The sequence below is a fragment of the Ischnura elegans genome, chromosome 3 (assembly GCF_921293095.1).
Source record: "Ischnura elegans chromosome 3, ioIscEleg1.1, whole genome shotgun sequence".
Lineage (NCBI taxonomy): Eukaryota > Metazoa > Arthropoda > Insecta > Odonata > Coenagrionidae > Ischnura > Ischnura elegans.
This window is the reverse complement of record NC_060248.1, coordinates 122,906,351-122,929,670: the sequence shown is the minus strand read 5'-3', so window position 1 is coordinate 122,929,670 and position 23,320 is coordinate 122,906,351. Positions and strand designations below refer to the sequence as shown.

The 23,320-nt window shown below is 39.8% G+C and overlaps 1 protein-coding gene and 1 non-coding gene across 2 annotated transcripts; one reads left to right on the top strand and one right to left on the bottom strand.

Moving 5' to 3' along the window:
- Positions 1-14,984: 14,984 nt before the first annotated feature.
- Positions 14,985-21,746, top strand: LOC124155111 (hypertrehalosaemic prohormone). Its single transcript, XM_046528848.1, has 3 exons — positions 14,985-15,158; positions 19,252-19,508; positions 21,470-21,746. Exons 2-3 carry the CDS (start codon positions 19,281-19,283, stop codon positions 21,512-21,514), a joined length of 273 nt encoding a protein of 90 aa, XP_046384804.1. The 5' UTR covers positions 14,985-15,158; positions 19,252-19,280; the 3' UTR covers positions 21,515-21,746.
- Positions 20,738-20,855, bottom strand: LOC124156673. Its single transcript, XR_006864378.1, has one exon. It is a non-coding gene; the product is annotated as a U5 spliceosomal RNA (small nuclear RNA).
- Positions 21,747-23,320: the final 1,574 nt, after the last annotated feature.

Below are 23,320 nucleotides of genomic sequence, written 5' to 3'. Positions count from 1 at the left end.
TGCTGTCTCCTTACTTCATCAATTCTTATCTGTTCCCTGGCCCTAAAATCATTAAATATAATTATAGAATAGTTAAATATTTGTTCCACACAGATGTAATCGGATGATCGTAGACACTTCAGCCTCAACAAAAGTATTAGTTTTAATCATCTTACGTTGGAATCACTGTTAGACTTAGAATGAGACTTAGAGCTGTTAGTGAGATGCATGCAGTAACGGGAACTTACGTTTCATTTCATCTTTAATCAGTTAAGGGATAATTTCATCGTTCGAGCCGATGTAATTCTTGTTAAAAGAGTATTATCGTTTCATTTAATGATTGATCTGCGATAAATTATCAATTGGTCAATATTTACCATTAGATGCGGTTGATGCAGCGTTTTTGAGTTCGATTTGAACTCAGAGTAACCATTAGTCGCATCGATTTTCGTGCTTGATGTATTTATACTCGTTCTATTCGATGGAAACATGTAGAAGCGAAATATTCGCAATCGCATATTCTCCCCACGAATTTTTTTTCAATTCATCGGCTCGATGAGATGTCCATTGTGCATGGAGGTATAAGGTCATGCATTCAATATGCTAGCTCCAGGTATAAGATTGGCATTCCAAGATCGTTAATCATATCTGGAAGTATGGCGCACATTACGTATTTATGCGTCATATATTGTATGCAATTGATAGCGTGACGGTTGGTGTGGAGGCCGGAGTGCTGTCTTTTCACCAAGAGTGGCCGAGTCCAAATCCAGGCAGTGGGGAAGATTTTGCAGAGACCCATTCCTGCTTGGGTGCCTTGAGGAGGGTACTTCACGTACAGCATTCCGCCTGTCTGATGGGACGTTAAACAGTGGTACCCACTGGCGCCTTTCGTCGGCTGATTCCAACGCTGGGTTTCTCTCCACCCTTCCTCCCCTACTCTTACCTCATGGCGAAAATTACTTCAACTGAGGCTGTCTCTTCCAGTCACCATACTATACCGAAGTGTGACGGACGAGTGGTATGATATCGAACTGTTTTCCTGATAGATAGGCAAGCCACTTAACGCCTGACGTAAATCCAGTGTCGTAAATATTATCTGGTTTGAGAATTTTCATTGAAACTCCATTTTTATGCGTTGCAGCAATACCGTGGGAGCTATTCCAATCCAATATTTCTCCGAACAGTTTGATGAATATGGGCTGAAGAAATACTCCAAGGGGGGGTGAAGATCGTCATTGACGCTGTCGCCTAAACCAAGGAAATGAGAGGGAATCAAGTTGGGAGGAAGGGGGGGGGATTACGTGAGGCGTTTAGAAGGGGACGTATTTTAAGCATATTTTCACTTACGTGACTTTTTAATGTACGTTTTACGTTTTTTTCTGTGAGAAACAGAGTGAAATTACGATCTTAGCTATCTTAAATACTAGTCTTGACGAATCTTAAATAAAAATAACGAAACAAATTGTTTTTTTAGAAGTATAACGCAATGAAGGATAGATTAATGTAATTACACTGAAAATATGCATTTGGAACAATCTCACGTGAGAATATAGGGAGGGGATCGAGCGGAATCTGACGATATCTCACTAAGGGGGGAGTGAAGGTCAAAAAATCGCGAAAGTCACGAAAATCCAAATTTCACGAACACCCGAAACGCAATATGTACGCCTAATACGTATACGCGACCAACAACTCATTTTCACATCTTAAAAATAAACATGATTTGAACTCTTACCCTCGCTCTTACTTACATTCCGTAACATTACATCAAAAATCGCTAAAAATATGATAAAAGTAGGGCCCAAAGTTTATTTAGGAATGAGTCGTGATTTCACATGGATGTTCGACTACTTAAGAAAAAAACTCGCGAGCCAACTAGGGAATTGGAAGTGGTATGCATGGATGTGAAGCTTACTGATTCGCTTATGTGATTGGCATTGTCAATCAATATGGAAAGCAAAATATTTTCCCAAAATGTCGCAACATTGTGTGACTCATTTGCTGGACGAGGAATGGATCGATTAAAGAAAAACTTGTCCATTACTCTTAGAGCTCGCCACTGCAATTAGCAGACAGTGGTATATCGTTTTTTTATTGTAATTCAAAATCCCACAAATTCCTATTGCCAGGCACTAGCGGCGACTGAATTTAAAAAATGAAACTCCGTTAAATATATCGTTTACACCACTCCTGATAATTTTATTAAGTTTGGGTCTTCTGGCGACAGTGACAGAATATGTGACACGTAAGTACTTGAAGAATGTGGTATTTTGGAGAAAATAGATGGAAAAAATTGTGCAGTAATGGATGATTGCGGTTTAAGTACTTGGTTAGGGCAACAGGTTGTGTTTTACTTATATCACCAACAGTTTCCAGATGAAAAGCCCGAGCTAAACAGATATGATGGAGAGCAAATAAATTACTAGCCTTCGAATACACATAGAGGGAACTTTAAGAAGGTCCAGGGAATATGAACAGCTAAATTCAAAAAAGGCTTTTCGGGCTTCCAGCCGGGTGTTCTCCCTCCATTCTGTCGACGTTTCGGAACACGAGTCGGGTTCCATCCTCAGGGCTAATGGTGAGTGGATGAGGTTTGCCAGATTATATAGTCTTCAATTGGTTGTAAGGTCTAGCGTGATTGGCCGGGAGGCAGCCAATCTTATTTTCCTAAGTGCCGGTTTCCATACATTACTTAGTGAATACCCGGCGTCACGGTTGAGGGTGTTACTTGTCAGCCGGATCTCGATTGATTCCTTTACAAGTCTTTCCCGGAATTTAGTCTCACGTTTAGAATTTTCACGTGGTCCCACTTCACCCTATGGTCGGATTCAATGGCGTGTTCTACAACCGCGGATTTTTCCGGTTGGCAGAGCCTAACGTGTCTCTTATGTTCTTTGAGCCTGGTATTAATGGTTCTTCCCGTTTCCCCAACGTACACCTACCATACAGCCAAAGCTTCATTCCGTTACAAGTAGCACTATACTTGGGCAAAAATTTTGAAAATGCAGCAGTCTCAATCAATGCGAAAACACCGTTTATTAAAATGCAACCGCGAATGAAAAACATTCTGAAAGTACATAAATTCGTCATATCACACAAAATGAATTTTATCAAAGTATTTGCCGTCGAAAATCAATAGGTTGTAACTAGTGGCGTATCTATGGAGCTAAGGGGGCTATAACCTTCCCCTTGGGTATCCGATTTACACTGGATAGAATGGTAATTTTGCTCGGACCCCCACCACTACTAGGAGGTTACCCTCCACTTAAATTTGGAATATTAGATATAGAGAGAGTGTGCAAAACAGTAACAGCGGGCGTATTACGAAGATGAGGGACTCTGCACTCAACTATATTTGTGAAAAAATTTGTCGCACTTTTAAGAGCCAAAATATTGGATGGGGCTGTGGTTGTCCATATGGGGGAGCAATACATTATAACGGGAATGACAATAGTTGAAAATTATTACGGAGGCTTCCGCGGTAAGTTGATTGGTGATAGTTTTCCGGGTTTACACCGCGTTGATTCATGTTTTGCGCCCGAAACTGACGTCCGCAAAACATGAATCAACGCGGTGTAAACCCGGAAAACTATCACCAATAGTTGAAAATATTGGATGTATGGTCTAGTTAAATACATTTGCCTAATTGTAAATAGTTGCAAACACAAAAGAAGATGTGTCATGAACTTTACCCAACTCACAATCATCTTTGATTTCCTTCAGCGTCAACCCTTTCTAAAACAAATGTTTGATCACAGCACTAATCACCCTTTTATCCATTTTTATAAACAAAAAAATGAAACTTGTTCACTACAATTGGTGACAACAATGTAACTATGGGATGAATATTGCTGAAATTTGACAGCTGTCAAGTCACGAATGCTGCTTTCTGGTTAACATTAATATTTGTCACTCAGAGAGCAATTTCTATTAAATTCTAAGGGCTTGTTGAACCACCCTCGTATGATTAACAATGGAAATAAGTCCAGATTTAATTATTTTTTAACCAAACATGGTGGATATTTTGACCACCCACGATCACGTAAGAAAAAACGAGTGGGGTCGCCGCGCAGAATCTGCCGTCGATGCGTTGGCAATCGCTGACGGGAAGTGGTGAAGCCCATTCGAACTCTTCGGTCCATCTTCCCTGATTGAGCAGCCTCCAATCACTTGAGAAATGTCCGCCTTTCGTCATCCCTCATCCGGCAGACCTCTTACTCCGCCGTGTTTGCTTTGCGTGATTTGATTGGCCACCGAAGCAGCGCAAAGTCAGCGGAGAGGTCACTGTGATTACCGAGAGAGCGCGCGGCATTCGCGGAAAAAGACTTCCGTCGCCTCCTCCATTCGATCGTGTAAGTAATAGGCGAGATACTAAGATAAAATACCGGACCAGGCCCGGAAAGATGGCGGAACGGAGGGGGCACTTGCCCCGGGCGGCAGATTTCAGGGGGCGGAAAGTTAGAAAAATATATTTAAATTAGTTTTTCATTTGTCTAATTCAACTACTAAACAATAATATTAATTCAACTTCCAAATAGCAAACTCACGGTGTGTAACGTCATCTACCGCATCTCAAGACAAGAGTTCAAACGGATGTATTATTTCGATGTATTATTTGAACTGAAGACTTATTCGGCGTTAAAAAAGTCAGAACTACTCCAGTGATCTATGGACGGCGTGCGAGGTAGTAGGTAAATCGCCATAAAAATAAAAAAAAACGGGAGCAATAGCTGTAAGAACGTTGAACAACATGACTCATCAGATACCGTTTGGACTTCAATTATGCCTTGTCTGGCCTAATTATAAAGTATATCTCCTCATTACTAAATCTAACCTCAATATTAAATTAACGGGCTCGATAGAAAAAATAAATCAAAACACGTTATAAAATTAGAAACACAAACTTAAGTTTATTTTACGACGGCAATAAAACTAGAAAAAAACCTAAATGCAAAATTCTGCTTTAAAGTCGCCGCAACAATATGAGGTATTGAGTTTAATCTTTTATCTCGTGGTTATATTAGTGGCTATTTGGAATCATTGCCATGTACCTTTCTCTAATGCTTGTAGCGTTAAATCATCAGTTTAATATTAAATTCAAACTCCAGATGGAAAAAATATGGAGATTTTTTTTCGACATGAATGGTTTTCTAACATAAAAAGTTGTCTTGAGACAGTCTATAGTGCTGCACTTCATGGCAAAATCACACTTCGAATTTCGGTAATTCATATCCAGATATGAATGAAAGATATTTACAAGTACAGGCATATTACAAAAATATTTGCAATTTATGATATTTAGAAGTACCGAATTGTATTATTTGGATGAGAGTTGTTCCATAAAAAAATTAAGCGCATAATCAACAGTCACTCCATCACTCAGAGATTCATCGCGAATGTTGGCTAAGATGATTGAGAGAGAATTTTATCACGTGTAAAACAATGCATATTAATCTCACACATTCAGGATAGGGGGACCAACTCCTTCCATTGCTAACCACATTCCACGCTGGCCATTTCTTAGGGAAAATTCCTTATTACTTTCGAGGAAACTTAATTACTTTCTTGAAATCGGGGCAATTTTCCTCTAGGAATTAATGCTCCACCGACTTATTTTCAGTGTACAATTCAGAATGCTCGATCTGGCTTGAACCACGCCCGTCTATTATGAAATGCAACTGTATCGATAAATGGAGTGTCAGACGAGAAGTGTCTATCCTTCACACATTACTCGAAACTATCGCATCTCAGACATATCAATATACTACCAAGGTGCGCGATTGCTTACCTAATGTACCTAAGGGGTTCTTAACACTTAAGTAAAATAAAACAGCCAATTAATATCACTTAACTCAAATGCGATGTGCACTACATTGACCCGAATGCCTGTTTATTTATTTTAAACATAATGACTTCATAGCAACAATGCAAAACGACCGATATAGGGTGCTTTCCAATCACCTTGCGCAGACTAGCTCACATCGCAACAGATTGAAACACACTAGCGCACACTGAAACAGACGATTGGAACGCATCTGCGCTGGTGTGTTTACCGATCGGCGGCAAAAGTTGATTGTTCAAATGACCTGTAGCTTTTGAACTGAGCTTCTCCACATTATTATTGAAGAAGGATGATAAATGCTCGTCTATTTCATTTTGTATTTAGTTAAAGCACTAGTAAGTATTAATTGAAAGAAAGTAATGGAACTATCGCTACTTAATAATTACCTCTCCCGAACTGCTACAGCGCCGGCAGTTATACCTGTTATACTTCATTTCGCATTTATGGATTGAGATACATGTACAACTTACAGCCATATCACGCTGGTAAAGCCGTAAAAAATGTTAACACCGCATTATAAATCTGCTGATTCTATAGTTATTTTGCGGTACTGAATTTCAATTAATGGAATGCAATTAACGCCACATGAACGTTAAAGGAAATTTGGTATATAATACGCCCGCTATCCATGTAAGCTAATGAAATAAATCTTAGAATCTAAGCAATATAACATTTTAGTTGAATATCTTACATTCTCCATTTCTAATTTTTTTGATAAGGACAATTACTCTAGAAAATCTACTAGCCTCCTCTTGCTATCGTTCTTTGCTCATGCGTTATATCAATCATTACATTTGACGAAGATAATATTGTATTTCCCAAATTACGAGCTTAATTAAACTGATGTAAGACATATATAGATAAAATTATTGTTTATTATTCTCAAATGATCATCATACTTATCTTTGAGATGGTGGAATTCATTCATTCATTTTCCGTCACCAATATATTTTCCCGCCATCACAAGTTTTGTCTGCTAGCGCAGACGAACGACGGTGCAGGATGTGTTCCCATCTGTTTAGCGCAGATGACGCCACAGCTGCGATTGGAACACGCTCTGAGCTAAACAGTTTAAAACAGATCAGCGCAGATACGCGATTGGAAAGCACCCATAATATACAAATACTTTACGCTTTACAAACAGATACTTTATTACACCTACTGTGATTGCAGCGCCTCCATTGGATTTAAGTGACATTTTTAGAACTCCATATTTAATTTATACTTCTGAATGCTACTCGAGATTCTCTTCCAATCGTGGTAAAAGTGTAAGAATTTAAACTCTCATTCTCTTGATGACGCTCCCAGTAGGAGGAGTGAAACGTTGAGTAAGAAAATGTTACCTACGCAGCAATTCCCGAAAACAACCACCAACAAAAGTGTGTGAACATTGCATTTTCATCCTGTTTTGAGCTATCCTGAAACTTTCAGCTATCTGCTTAATCAAGAAGTGGTCGAAATTTGATTTGCAAGATTTTTCCCCGAAGGACAAACGAGAGAGCGAGTATAATAAAACGTGGTAAAGTGCGAGCACGATAAAACTATGAAATAATAAAGTCAAAACGATAAAAACCAAACCGTAAAATGACGAATTCAGAGGCCATGTATGTACATATTAGTACCGCGCCCTCGGTCTTCCTTGGGCTGAGAGATTTGGGAATATCTCTTCGGGAGAGATGAGTAGGCGATTGAGGGCGGACAGAGTTCTCTCCCGTGGAAGTGAACGGAAGCGGACGAGGAAATCAAAGAGGCATCTGTGATCATTCCCCGAGCGTTGACCAAACACAAGAGGGAGGTTCACTTCGACCATGAACTTTATGCGCGATTTGCATCTGATTTTTTTCTGCGTAAATCAGTTTTTGCGAGCGAATTCCGACGTAAATTGCGGGATTTTTTATTTAACTCACGCTTTCAGAAGCTTGTCTCCAAATAAAAATTTCTGAAACATTTTCCTTCTACTGAAAACCTTCAGCAAGTTCTTGTGAAAGTGCCAAGGAATTAGCTCAAAGGCATTGTCTGCGTGGAATGTAGATCTATTTTTATAAATGTTAGGAGTTGGTCCCCCTACCCTGAAATTCGTAAGTTTCTTTTAATTCGTGATAAAATTCTCCCTTAGCTATCTTAGCCAACCTTCATCTACATCTACATAAAGATCTTTTTACACGGGGCACTTACTTGCACAATCTGACGCGTGTACGAAGGCGCAGTCAAAATTGCGTCGTGTAAAGCAGTGAATTGCTAGAACACATGCGAGAATGCGTGGACGTGAGATGGAAAAATAGCCCCTGTTCTTCAAATTTCTGTGACAGATTTTTTGAAGCTGACTCACAATGTGGACATTTTACTGGTCATTATAACTTCGCAGAACCTAACTCGAGATTCAGCGGATGTCGCATCGCTTTTAAACTCTTGAGCGCTTACTTATTTGCTGAAATTCAACTGCTATCTTTTATAGCCATTTGGGCGGTTGACTGTGGAGTGAATTTTGACTAGGTACCTTTCCCGCGTCGCCCAGCCCCGCTTCACTGCCCCTAATCATTAGCACCGAGCTAGATGCATCACAGCCTATGTTTCCTGCCCGATTTCAAGGGATAACTCCCTACAGTTGAATTGAATTAAGATTCAATCAGACAATTGAAGAAGTATGATCTCTGCATTCTCTTCGGGTTTTCACCGCGTCCTTTGGGGTTTTGGCGACAACAGTTTCGCTGACATTACGTTCAGCGTCTTCAGGTCGAAGGTGAGGTAACTCGGAAAATTTCCGCTTCATATAGGCCACTTCAACGAGAGAGCAGCAACGGGATGAAGAGGCCTGTATAAGGCGGAAATTTTCCGAGTTACTTCACCTTCGACCTGAAGTTGCTGACTGCAATGCCAGCGAAACTGTTGTCACCGAAACTCAACGGACGCGGTGAAAACCCGAAGAGAATGCAGAGATCATCTGATCAACGCCGCGAAAATCTTCGAACCTACACAATTGAAGTATGTTACTTGATTCCAATGTAATCCACAGGAAACTATTCCTGAAATAGGACATTGAACAGGCCATTGCAATACTGAATTGAAAACAGAAACCAGATTTCTCAGAAGTTTCAAGGTGGCTCAAAAATTAACTTACATCCTGACGTGACAAACAGTATCAATGAGAGATAAATTTCTCCTCATTACCCTCCCTAATGAAATGATATCTGATAACCAAATTTGATGGGCTCCTTTCATTGCGAGCGATGTCAACTTCCGAATCGGGGCGAACGGCTTGAAAATTCGGAGTTCGACAGAGCAACTAAGAATAGAAGCTGACATCATTACCATCCATACCAAGTAATACACCAAGACACATCATCCATACCAAAGATTTTTCAGCGAAATGGATTCTTCCCACGTCACCGAACGCCGGATTGTGAATCGTTACCAGCAAATGTAAGTTTCACTTCCAGGCTGAAATTTGTTGAGACGATATATTGTTCAGAGGACTTACATATGGAGCATACTTCTTTACAGTAGTTTGGCAGCGGAAAAATAAATGGTGGAGGCATTCGGAATGTTCGGGGTTACAAAATAATGATGAGGATCAAAATGGGTTGATCGTGTGGGGAATGTTTTTGTTGGTATAACAAACGATAGGTTTGCATCGAAAACTGCATCGTGAAAAATTTTAGGTTTTGCTACATAATCCTGATTGCCGTGCTATTATTTACTCCTATAATTTCCCATACTTATAGTCTATAATGACTTACCAAGTGTATTTGAAATGTGTCTGCAACGGTTAATTAACTCCTGTGTTAGATTTATATTTGATTTACGTAGAGATGAACATTTGTCCAAATTCTGGACTGATCTGGATCGGTTACCCCTTCACAGCCGAAGGGATTATATCCTGGAATATTTTCTGTTCTCCTTATTCCAAAAACAGACTCCGGCATACCTGTACGAATTATTCATCCCCCGCAAAAAAGATACTGGAATTTCCACCCGCCGTGTTTCTGACCTTCAAATTCCTCAAGCCCGCACCAATATATATTTCAAATCTTTTCATCCAACTGCTTCTAGATTCTGGAACTCTCTTCCGCCAAATATAAAGACGTCACAATCACTTCAATCGTTTAAAAGAAGGCTGTACTCCTATTTGAAGTCTAATTCAGTCTCCTCAACTCATTAGAGTTATCATCTTAAAGTTGTGATGTTATCAAAACTCTCTACATAAATGTGTATATGTATGTGTGTGTTCATTACTGTATAAGTTAAAACTTATATTTTTGTGTTATTAGTATTGAATATTTTACATTTTTTGTATAAACATCCACTACTTATTAATGCATGCATAGCATGATTTAGAATACATTCACTTCAATCAAACTTCGAGTACAATTAATATGGCTGATAGAATTTGTTTTGAAGAACAATAATCCTTGTTTTGATACATTAAACTACTAATGGAGTGCCTCCTGTTGGTATTAATGGTGGTGCCTCTTATTGGTATTTGATGGTGGTGATGAGAGGATCGAGCAAGAGAGAAGTGTTACTTTAGGAAAATATTTATCGTAATTGCTAAATAAAATCTAATGAAAAACGGCATTATTAAATCAATATATATATGTGGGGTTAAGAAATATATCTACAAAATAAATACAAATATTTATGAAAAAATATTTTTGTAATAAAATACACGACCTATTTTGCAGTATTGAACAATACTCATAAAAAAGTTTTCTCAAAAAGGACAAATTCATTATAAGATACAAAATTTCCGCGCTTCTTTGGCAAAAGTGAAGAAAACAAACCTTCGGTATCTTCCGCATTTCGGTAAAATTAAATGTATTCTAGCCTAAATCAATAAATTATAAGCGTTGCGAAATAAAACTATTGAATTTGATTAGAGCATAAGGGGGTGCGGGGTCAGGCTGCTTAAAAAATATCCTTGATTAAGGACTTGAGACAGTTCACAGCAGACCTAATCCATGACACTCGTGACATCTCTCTTGGAAAATCAGCGGCGTAGTGCAAGATTGATTTACGTGCAGTGAGATTAGCGTGGTTACACATAAATTAGGATTCGTTGACAAATTGAAGAAATTAGGAGTCGTCAAGCGTATTGCGGGAAGATTTTCGGATGAGAAAGTAAAAGAAAGGAGCTATTTCGCTCTCGTCCGACCGCAACTTGAATATGCAGCGAGCGTATGGGATCCCGTGCAGAAAGACTTCATCCGCGAACTGAATAAAATACAAAGGAAGGCTGCGCGTTTCGTCAAAAACCTACGGGCGTACAGAACCTGTTACGCATATGTTTATCGAATTAGGCTGGGTGCCGCTGGAGACTCGGAGGCTGCGCGCTAAGCTTAGATTGCTTGAACAATTGGGAATGGATATCTTTAAGAGCGACACAGAGAAGTGTTGCTTTAGGAAAATATTTATCGTAATTTCTAAATAGAAACAAATGAAAAATGGCATTATTTAATCGGTATGTATCTGGGATTAAGAAATGTAGGTATCTACAAAATAAATACAAATATTTATGAAAAAATATTTTCGGGCTATTATCTATTAAAAAGGCCATGCGATGCCACTCCACGTGACGTCACAGGGACCTAGTTTCTATACGAGTAGATAGGAATTTTACATCGTCTGAGATTACCAATGCAGGCATGAGGCACAGAGCTCAGGGAAACGTCTCTTAATAATCACCTATTAAAACTGCCTATGGTCGGAAAGTTTCCTTCGTTTGATAAGGTATTTATAATCCTTATTTAAGCCAAACACTACCTGATAGCAGGGTACTCGGCTACCTGCTAGCATCCTGCGTCGTATCAGCGCTCAAAGCCTCGCCCCAAGGTCACCTCACTAGCGGCAGCGGGAGCCAGAACGACATCACATGGAGTTTTCTCAGCATTCATACGTACCCGTCGCGTTTTCGCGCGCTTGAAATTTTTCACTGTTCATTTAATTGCGAAAAATAGATATCGTCATTTAAAAATCTAAAATCGTGAAATACGTACTTCAGGAGTAATAATCTTTCGATTTAGGCAATAAAAAAATAATAGGAAACCACCCTATTGATCCATTCCTCTCTGCTGCTCATTATTGCCCGCTTCATTATCCTTCTCCCACCAATCGTCACGCCCACATCCAACCCAAAACAACTCAAAATTAAGTGTTACAACATGTTATTTGATGTGGTGGTAAAGTGACGTGGAGCATTGTGGGTCCCTCCGGACGATGCGAAATCGATTCTTGGCCCTTGCATCAAAAAAGGTTGAAGACCCCTGCTTTAGACCATGTGGTAACAACTTGAGTTTTTGTTCTCTCAACTTCTGTTTAATGTTGATTCAGTGACTTGGAGTACAGGTATTTATGGTGAGATCGTCGTACAAGAAAGAAGTCTTGCTTCAGGAAAAATATTTATCGAAATTTCTTGATAAAACCAAATGACAATAGGGTGGTTTCCTATTATTTTTTACCTCCTAAATCGAAAGATTATTACTCCTGGAGTGCGCATTTCACGCTCTTAGATTTTCGAATGAGGATATCTTTTTTTTGCGATTAAATGAAAAGTGAAAAATTTCAAGCGCGCGAAAATGCGACGGTTAAGTATGAATGCTGGGTATATCCCGTGTGACGTCGTTCTGATTCCCTCTGCCGCAAGCGAGGTGACCTTTGGGCGAGGCTTTGAGCGCTGATGCGACGCAGGATGCTAGCAGGTAGCGCTTGGCTTAAATATGGATTCTTAATTTCATTATTAATATCAAACGAAGGAAACTTTCCGACCTTAGCCAGTTTTAATAGGCGATTATTAAGAGATGTTTCCCTGAGCTCTGTGCCTCATGCATGCATTGGCAATCTCAGAAGATGTAAAACTCCTATCTACTCGTATAGAAACTAGGTCCCTGTGGCGTCACGTGGAGTGGCATCACATAGGCGCCAATCTGGCCTTTTTCAGATGGGGTTCAAATTGACCATTGCCAATGGTATAAGCTGGGATTTCTAAAACCAAATAATTTTTATATTATGAATACACTAACGGTGGGTAACGAACGCAATCAAGGCCTTTCGTTTTCTTTGATGAAGGAAACTACCCTATTGGTATTATTTCTAATATTATATAACGGTATTCCATCTAGAGATGTTAACCTATCAATCAAGTTTACCTAGATGATCAAGAATTGTACTCCAAGACACTGAATCAACGCTGTTAATATGATTAATAAACCTTCCATTAAGTATAAAGAAGGTCGTAAGTTCTAGATACATGTGTACAAGTTGTTTCCCTAAATGATTGAAAAAATGATAAATCATGCAAGAAAATTCACCGACGATATGACAATACAAGGAAAATGATATCTGAAACAAAGCATTTTCATGTCAGCTGTTTGTGACAACGCCATCACTTTTGCTTCGCTATATGCCGCTACTGACCCAAACCACATGCAACGGTCATTTTTCCCTTAAGAAGAACGAAATATTTGAAAATGTCTCAAAATGAGTAATCAGAAACTCGCATTTCATGTCTGAAAACAACGCCAAATTTTTGATCGATTAGGCATCAATCATCTGGTACAAGACTAGAGGTCTTGTAGCAATTTGTCGAACACCCACTGTATCACGCCTGAATCAGTTGAGCTTATCAGTGGCGCAGCGAAGGGGGGAGGGGTTTGGGGGATAACCCCCACCCCCCAGAGCTCAGACAAATTTTTTAAGTTTATTCCTTATTTATTACAACTTAATTGGATTGATATTACTGATAGAATATTGTAAGGATGAATAATATATCCCTCAGAAATGCGTAAAACTCACTATTTTGAACCATATATCTTTAAAATCCGCAATTAATCAATCTCGCACCTACCTTATCCTGGTGGATATACCCCAACACACCCCGGTATTCGAGGCTCAAATCACCGATGGTGGCGCTGAAAGCAGTGACGTAGTTTGCCAATATGGCTGACGCATCGAGGATATTGTTTTGATGATAACATAGGTGCAATAGGATGAATTGTCGAGCCACTGCGATAATTAAAGTAGAAAATATCTAAGAAGATTTTCTTGGCTTTAAGGAGATATTTCAATTCCCACGGGCAACGAGAAATATCAGTTAAGATTAAGGAATTAATAGATTTCAGTTGAAATATCCTCTACTATATCACGGACATTTCTGAAAGGGTTGCTAATGACCATAAATGAGTGACTGCGATAAAAATGAAATTATTCTCAGCCGGCTAGAAAAGAAAAATTGCAATACGTCGGTTACCCCAAGTGCATTAAACAAACAAACCACCGTCCCAGTAAATGATGAACTGTAGCAAAAAATGGCAACTGAAAAGGCATTTTACATTAATATGAATGCTTAAAATATATTACTTGTTACGTTATGGTGGCTTAATATCAAAAATATAATTAGAAAAATCAGTAAATTCCCAGCAATAACAATAATTTGTCAACGTGGTTTCCTTAGGTATCCTCGGAGCTCTACTTCTGTATTCGGCCAATAGTTGGCGTATTGCTTGTCTGGATTCTCGAAATTCGACATAAATTAGTTACACTAAAACCCCCGCCTTAATTCCTGCGCTGCGCTCCTGGAGCTTATTATATATGGAATCAATTTCGGCTTAAGGAATGGTCAAATACTCTGTAAAACTTTTCTTAGCGATTTCATTTCAAGGCGCACCACCTTCCTTGTGCGTGATTTGCGCCGAGGATGGAGCACCCTTCGCATTTTCCCTTCTAGCGTCTTGGTCGGTGGCTCTGGACCTTCGCGGCGCACTCACCCCTTAGGGCGATTCCTCATCGTGAGGTCGCGGCGGCGTGGGCGAGGACACAGCCCACCCAAGTTTTTTCATTAAAAGAATACTTTTGCCGCACTCGGGACAGATTTATCTCGAGAGAAGGAGTTGTCCCTCCCACCAATCAACTAATTCCTCTCCGTTTCCAATCACCGGTGGGGGTTGTTTACTCCCTCAGAAGGGCAGGGGGGGTCACTCGCCTCCCCCCGGCCCCCCCAAGGACGCGAAGAAGCCCCACGGGACAAAGAGAGGGAGGTCTCTTGAGAAGGGAGGGTTTTGAGGATGCCTCCGCGACCTGCCAGCCCCTTACAAACTTCCTCCCACGACCCAGCGGGAGTGACGGAGATGGCGGCAGTCGTCCCCGTATAAATAGGGTCCCGGGAGGTGTGCTAGGTCCATTGGAAGCACAGCGGCTGAACGAAGACGTGGCAGAGAGACAGCAGCGGTTCAAGTCAGTCAGAGGAGTCCAGGAAGAAGACGAACCTCTCGAAGATCTTTCAACAGTATTTCACCGATCTCCAGGGCGACCGACACCTGACTCCAAAGAGCTTGCGGAGCGAAAGGTGTGTGGTCCATTCTGGTGTGAGTCTGGTAATCCTTCCGACGTTCGACGGCAAATCATATGGAATATGTTCCATTGAGCTGAGCGAACTCTCCGAAATTCGAATTAGGCATTCGAATTCTCGATTCGAATCAGGCATGTTTTGATTCGCCGGATAGCGGATAAGTTTTGATCCAGAATGATTCGTAATTATCGAATCAACAGGATTCGAGTTTGAATTGTAACTTTAGGCTATCGCATTTCTTATATATATATATATATATATATATATATATATATATATATATATATATAGTAGAGAAAAAAGCAGCGGAATGAGCTGAGCGAACTCTCGGAAATCGATTCAAATCAGGCATTATTTGATAAATGCGTGTATTCCGCAGATAGCGGAAAAGTTTCGATTCTGCATGATTCGTAATTTTCAAATCTACAGGATTCGTGTTCCAATGGTAGCGTCATGCCATCTCATTTCTTATGGAGACCAAAGCAGCAGAATATTAGCCTAGCCTCCGAAATCGAATCGAATCAGGCATTATTTGACTCGCCAGATAGCAGAAAACCTTCGATGCTGAATTATTTGAGATTTCCGAATACACAGGAATTGTGTTCGAATGGTTACGTTAGCCGACCGGTTTTCTTTACCAAGGTCAGTTGCCGAAATATATCATTCCATTATCCAATATATCAGTTACTGAAGATTTGTTCAACTGCTTCAATTTACACCACCTCTGTGCGTATCTGAATATATTGTTTGATTTCGAAAGCGAACTATGCTTTAGTCTGTTAAAATTCGCTTAGAAAGAGGAAATTCTTTCCACTCTAAAAATCTATCAGGAGGGTCAATTTTTTTTACAATTCAGAACTAAAATAAATTGCCCATTCTCGTACCTATTTCAATATGTCATATCCATTGCTCCAATTTTAAGTGCTGTATTCCCATCGGCGATACAATCAAGCGGTCAGTATAATCAGATTACCTTGATGTAATTAATCTCCGGTGCACAATCGATGCAATCTTTTCGCTGAGTCGCTGTAAAATACGACGGGTCAGACGCACGTTAAGATGGCAGGTTAAATTACGACAAAGTTAGGTTGTATTTGTGTTCTGTCAATGTATTCAACCTCATTATCTCATGCATTTCAATACGATAGGAATTTTTTGGTGGATTTCATATGCAAACATATCGGCAACTCCGTCATCTGCACCACAGTGTGGATTTCAACACCTTGTTCGTCAAAACCTGAGATTCGTCATAGAATAAGATGACTTGTTGGTGTAACTGCTGACATATGTCGGCAATCGCGAGATTCAAATTCATATTCCGGGCTACGGCAAATGATTTTTCACGGTGAATTTCATCATTAGAGTATGAAAAATATATGGATTGTTTTATTGTTACGATAACTACTAATTCTCAATAAATCAAGTTTCCTTGGAAAAATACCAATTTTGGACAGGGCCGAAATTCCATATTCACGACTGTCTCTACTTACTGTTCGTTCAGACGCAATATAACAGGCCAACGTGTGTCTAATATGACGGTGCTTTCTATTTCATACATGATGATATTAAGGTTAACTTTTGACGGATCAATTCCCCTTTTCATTGAATAAGGCGCAATATCCGTGACTCATAGTATATTTGAGATCACTGTGACTGCTTTTTTGTTTCCATATGTTTCTTGATTTCTCGAGCAAATTCCTGCTATCTTTTTTTCCCATCTCATTTTTTTGTCCTACTTTGACGCCTGATGGCACTTTTCGATTATTGTGTTATGTCTTCCTTTTTTTTATAATAAGTATTATGTCAAGCCTATTATGCAGTACCCTTTTTCGGTTTTGATCCCAGTGAATTTTTAGGTCTTCAAGTGGTAATACTTCACCCGGAGTAAAGAATTACACAGGCCTACAAAAAAAGTTTGCTTGAAAACTTTTTTATATTTTTATAGCTGATCTTTATAGATTTTTATGCGGGGAATCGAAACCTGGCCTTAGTTTTTAGTATCACCCATAGTTTCCAAGCAATATGTATTTAATATTTAGTCTAATACCCCTATACGGTATACAGGGAAATCAATGATACACTTTGTTACATCATAAAATTGTTTTTATTTACTGCTCACTACATCGTGATAAAATTGTTTGTATTTACTACAGCGTGATAATACAGGGTTCACTTGTCAACTGGAATTGGTCTACATTTTCTTTCCCTTTTTTCTTGTGTAGCTTTTTCTGCGATGAATCGCTTGCTGAACTTCTCGGTGAAATACCAACAGTAATCCCTCATTATCTTCCTTCATTAGACCTACTTTTTCAATTTTATTATAACTATAAAAAAAGCTGTTAAATTCTAAAAATATTGCTTGATTTCATAAATTTAACTGTAAAATGTGAATAAATGGTGGGTGATACAACTTTAAAACCATCATATTTGGATTCAGCAACTTCAAAAACATAAGAATAAGGTATTTTCAGTAAAAAAAGTTTTTTCATTGTTGGCCTGTGTTATTATGGCTCGTATTTTTATCTTAATTTAGTGTAGAAAGCCAGTTCAACTATTAGTTAAATTAGGCTATGAAACATTTCCACTTAATTCATTTTCGCACGGAGCGTATCGTTGCTACAACAGCTCTTGAAAAAATTTTTTTTTACAAGGAAAGGCGTCGTACGGAAATATGTTCTGTGGACATATCGCAATATGTTATTTAACTAATATTAATAACTTACACCACATCGTGCCAAATATCATACAGTTAAAATAAATAATTTTTGACAAATTATCAAGTCTTCTGGAGTATTCCGTGGGGACTTAATTCGTGGATTCGCTGATAATGGACTCACTTATCGTTACTATCATAATTTAGGCGGTCTCATTCCAGTAGTTCGTCCCCTCCCCGCTAGGGACACCCTCCAGAATCTTAATTCTTCCTTCGTGCCACGTCAGAAGAAGTGCTTAACGCAACCTTGGACCCACTTTTTGTCGCATTATTTTTATTGCTTGTTAATGCTAACTACCACGCTTTAAAACGGTGCCTTCTGATGCTCCACTCTGTAGATTCTAGTACATCAATCATATAGGCCATTTCCAGGTATTTTGCATCAATTAAGTAATTTCCACAAATATTATGTAATTTGGGAGATCGGGTTGTTTTGGTGGCTAGAGTTCTGGGTTCACATCTCGTGGGCCCGAGTGCAGTGTCAGAGAATTTTCAGAGCTGCCAGAAAATTAACCCATGAAGGTATATCCATTTTTAATGATACCCTCAGGAAGAACACGTAACGCCATTACAATAATCCCCGGCCGATCAATCACTTTGTGTCTCTATGATCTTCTTTCCCTCCGTGTTGGTTCTGGTACCCTGATCTGTACTGGCCCATCCGCCAGAGTCGCAGTCATCGCTCTTTGTATCGTGTGCATGGAGACAGTAAGTAACTGGCCGAGGTTGGTGGCCTCCGTTTGTAATGAAGCAAATTCGTTGAATATTGGAAAAAAATAGAAGAGTGTTCCATTATGATAATGTAAATTTGGTGCGGTGGCCAGAATGTTACATTCACACCTAGTGGGCCCCGGTTCAAATCCCAGAATTAGCTAAATTTCTCTGCTTTAGTATTATGTGGAGGGCATTCCAAGCGCAGCACTCCGTCCGTCGGATGGGATGTTAAGCCTTGAACCCTTTGGCACCTTTCGTTAAGAGCAGGCTAACGGCGACGTCATAATACGCCATAAAAGTATCACGCCGCGCTAACGATGTCCAGCAATAGCTGATTGTCGTGAAAACTAACTATACACGCAACAATGGCAATATTGTAACAGTGAGACTTAGCAACCAAAGCAACAAATAAAACGATATTCATCAGCCCTGAGGAAGAGCCTCGAGTCGGAGCTCGAAACGTCGGCTAAAATGGAGAATTTAACCCGGTGGGAACCCCGAGAAACGTTTACCCATGTGTAGGTACACAAATACCAAATTTGCGTTGTGTCGCCTCTCCTTCTCTCAATGCGTAAATTGACCTCCAAATATGCATCCATTTGGTGAGACTAATCCATGTTTCTTATTGCTTCACCACACCTCCTTATCTCTTGTGATTCGCAGGAAGGGAGAGAGTATATCGTCTGATCGCGATGACGCGGTGGTGCTCGTCTGGTGCGGGGTCTGGGAGGCGCGGCGGGGCGCTGCTGGTGCTGTTGTTGGTGTGCGTGGTGCTGTCGGTGCTGCTGGACCGCTCCTCGGCGCAGGTCAACTTCACCCCCGGCTGGGGCAAGCGGGGCGGCGGGGGGGCACTCGACTCCCCATCCTCACCATGCAAGCCATCCATGGAGTCACTCATGTACCTCTACAAACTCATCCAGGTGGGTGGGGAGGATGTCCTCTCCATTGAATAACATCTTCCTTCTTTACGCGCATTTATCAATCACGCAATCAGGTTTGCGAAGATTCATCTCTGTATAGTGACCGCATTCGTACCAATAATAACTTTTTACAAGGAAAACCACGTTTTTAGCGGGAACTATAAATAATGCCAGTAAATTTTTTATCAATCAAATTTTCAATTAATTTTGATCCAAGCAAATTTGTAGTTAAAACTCTCTATCATCCTCGTTTAAATGATCGCAGCGCAGCCATCTTATTTTCCTGGCCATTTTTTGATCTAATCACCATATTTAATTTTGAATTCTGAATCACAATTGAGATGCAGTTAAAATCATAATTAAAGTGTTGGAATATTGCATTGTAATCTGATCCTGAGTTATCCAGGAAGCTTCAGCATTAGCCATGAAGTTTCAGCTTCATAGCTAATCGGAAAGTTGGTTGAAATTGAGTGGCAACATTTGACCCGTACAAGATGATGAACAACGAAGGGAGCTTACAAAAGCGTTATCAAAATACACACTTAGAACGTTCAATAATTTATACAGGAGCAGTAAGTTTTCTGTGGAGTGGTTACCTAGATATTCACTGTCTTTAGGCCTTACGTGGTAGAAATGCATCGTGGTAGAAATCCATGATAAAATGTACACAGCAAATTAAAATTTCCACACTATAATATGTAACTCCATCACCTACCATGGTTTCGACTATCAATATCATTTTCAAGACGTTTTCAAGACCTCGGTCGGTAGTTACATATTGAAGTGTGTAAAATGCTACCATGCAAATAAAACTACTGGTTATGAATAAAATAAGGAAAGAAATAAAAAGCGATTCATTTATGGATTATAACATGCAAAAAAATTCATGCAGATAGTTAGTATTGACAAATAGAATTAGTTGTTAACTACACATGCAGGTAAACTATCGCAAGTATTATAATCCATTATCGTATGCGGGAAGAACGACAACTTTAAATCTACCGGCTCTGTAGTCTATTTCTAGTAGGGATAGCTGGGTGGTAAAATTGGTGTGTAACGAAACTCAACTTCCACTTCTTATTTCGTGTTACGCTGGGGTTCGAAAATACACTTAATTAAGAAATAACATGCACCAAAATCATTTTTTACAAATTATATTCAAAATGTCGTAAAGAAGACTAATTGGGCCCAATTTACATTATGATATCATACAAATATATTGCGTAATTTCTCCTTCTTTTCCAATGGGCACAATTAAAATTGTCGATACATACAACTGAACTACCGCCATGGAAATCTTTGGTAAAAGGCGAAAGATTTATGCAAACTGACTGAGTTCTGCCGTATCTCTTCCTCCGCGATCTTTCTCTCTCGTAGTCACCCCCTTTTTCTCTGCGTCCTTTTCTTCTTTCTACTGATCTATTTAGAACACGTCTCTCTTTCAGTTCTCTCAATACACCACTATGTTAGCTTTTCTCCCGATCTTATTAGAACACGTCTATCTCTTAGTTCTCTCCATACACCATGTAATTTATTGTATTTGTAGACACCCAGGTTTACATTAGCTCTCTCAGTAGGGTTTCGCAGGTTTTTCACGCCCCCCTTCTTGTGTGGGCGTTTTCCTGCAGTGAGTTTTTTTCCAATAAGGACGACGGTCAATATCCTTAGGTTTTTCCCACGTTCACCAACATCTTTTTACACTTGGTCAATGGTAACTTTGTTAACTTATAATTGTATTTGTTTTTGAAAATTGAACTTCTATTTCTTCTTATGTAATTTCATGAGCAACTTGATAATGTATTTAACTGCATATATTTCATGTTTGAGGAGGGGTTAGATGGAAGATGGGACTTTCTAGTCCCAATCAACATGGCGGTTTGTTTACAGGTGTCTCTTCTTCCATTTACTGCAGCTGGTATACTGCTGGTGATTTTAATTTTAATTTGTTTGTGTCTCCACAGGGGGAGGCGCAGAAGCTGGCCGACTGCGACAAGTTCGCCAACTGATGAGAGAGAAACGGAAAGCGCCCCACCGACGGCGGGACGCTGGTGGGTGCGGAGGAGTAGGAGACGTGGTGCGGCCGGCTCGGAAAAACCCGGAGCGTTGAAGGAATAAATGGTCCGAACCGCCCCGAGCGCCAACGGCGAGGGCGCGGAATTGTTTCTTTTTGAGATTGTTGAAAATGCACGAGAGAGAGTGAAGGTGTGCACAAAGAAAATAAATATGATGAGGAAAATTTCCATCTCTTTTCAATCAGTCTTCCAAATATCGCCATGGAAACGGATTTGTTCTCCATTTTCTTTAATTGCAGATTGTGATGGAGTTTCAAAAATATGGAGACCTGTCCAAATCACTGAATGAAACAGGTAACTTTGTGTGCAGTCAAGTGCGCAGGTGCAAAGTTATGTACATAGAGATGAAATAGGCCGACAAAAAGACATACGACTTATTCGGGATCCGAACCCGGATATCGAGATTGTCAGTCAGTTATACTACCAGATAAACCACTAAGCCTCTTCTTCCATGGCGAATCTCAGATTGGGTTTATCGAACAAGGTGTCTAAGTTCGCACTGTGACGCAGGAGATGGATGTGTGCTTGCTAAGCACTTCCTGGAGAAATAATCCCTACTTTTTTGGCTATTCCGCGCCAGACATATTAATAAACACTACTTAAAACTAGACACTTTCTACGCAGTTATGCGCACGGGTGCAAAGTTATGTACACCAAGGATGGAAAAATGGTAGCGTGGCAGTAAACCTGATAGTCCGGTATTTCATAAACTGGAAGCGTAACTGCCTGATAATGGGGATAATAATATCCGTCTCTAATCCCGAGTAACCCAAATGATTTTTTTACGATGATTTTCATCCATGGTATTAAAAAGAGACCCTTATTTTTTTCCGTTTTCCTGCTTCTTGAGTTATTCGCGGCAAAAAATTGAGGGCCTTAAAAATGTCAAAAATAGATGGTATCACGTATTTCGCGTTATTGATGCCTTATGATGACAGATTCGTCGGCAACACTATCAAGAGCTTCAGGTCAGAAGTGATTTTTGATGAAAAATAAGTGGTATAGTAGTATTTTCCGTCAGGAGCAGGAGATATTTTGTTATGCATTCAGGATAACTTGGGACAGTACCTTCATCGAAGTGGAAAAATCGTAATTTAGACTCCCACATCATTTTTAGGAGGTTATTACAAGTTAATAGAGAGATTTTTCGGAGATTAGTGGTAGATACTGTAGATGATTTTTGTCATCATCACACACTGATTCAACTCGAAACTTGGTTTGGATAGTTGAGGGTAGAGCTAACCTCGAACTAAGCCTCAGGTGTACTGATTGCACACATTTTGAGTAGGGGACCCAGTTCCTTTCCCTGAGCCACAGCGGACTTCAAGGATTTTGTAAAGGCCGTTTTACTCGGGGCACGTAACTTCTACAACCTGCGTAGTCGAGGAGCAAAGAAGGCACAGTCTAAATTGCGTCATTTAAATCGGTGCATTACCAGAACGCAGGCGAAATTGCATGGAAGTGAGATGGCAAAATAGCCCCTGTTCTAATTTCGTTCGTGCATTCGCCCAATCCCAGCCCGTATATCTATAAATTTATAAGAGGATGTCTGTTTGTCTGTCCGCAATGCTATTGCATACAGCTGCACGGATTGCAACCAAAGTAAGTACGTAGGTGCATCTCATGCTCCCAAAATACACACAAATAGTTCACGCAACCTTTTTGGCCTGCGCAAGTACGGAGACACATAACGATCAATGCTGTGGAGCGGGGTAAAATATGAACCCATGCGCGGTAAAC

Coding starts and splice junctions, on each gene's coding strand:
- LOC124155111 (XM_046528848.1), top strand. CDS start 19,281: ATGACGCGGTGGTGCTCGTCTGGTGCGGGGTCTGGGAGGCGCGGCGGG. Junction 19,509..21,469: donor ACCTCTACAAACTCATCCAG/GTGGGTGGGGAG, acceptor GTGTCTCCACAG/GGGGAGGCGCAGAAGCTGGC.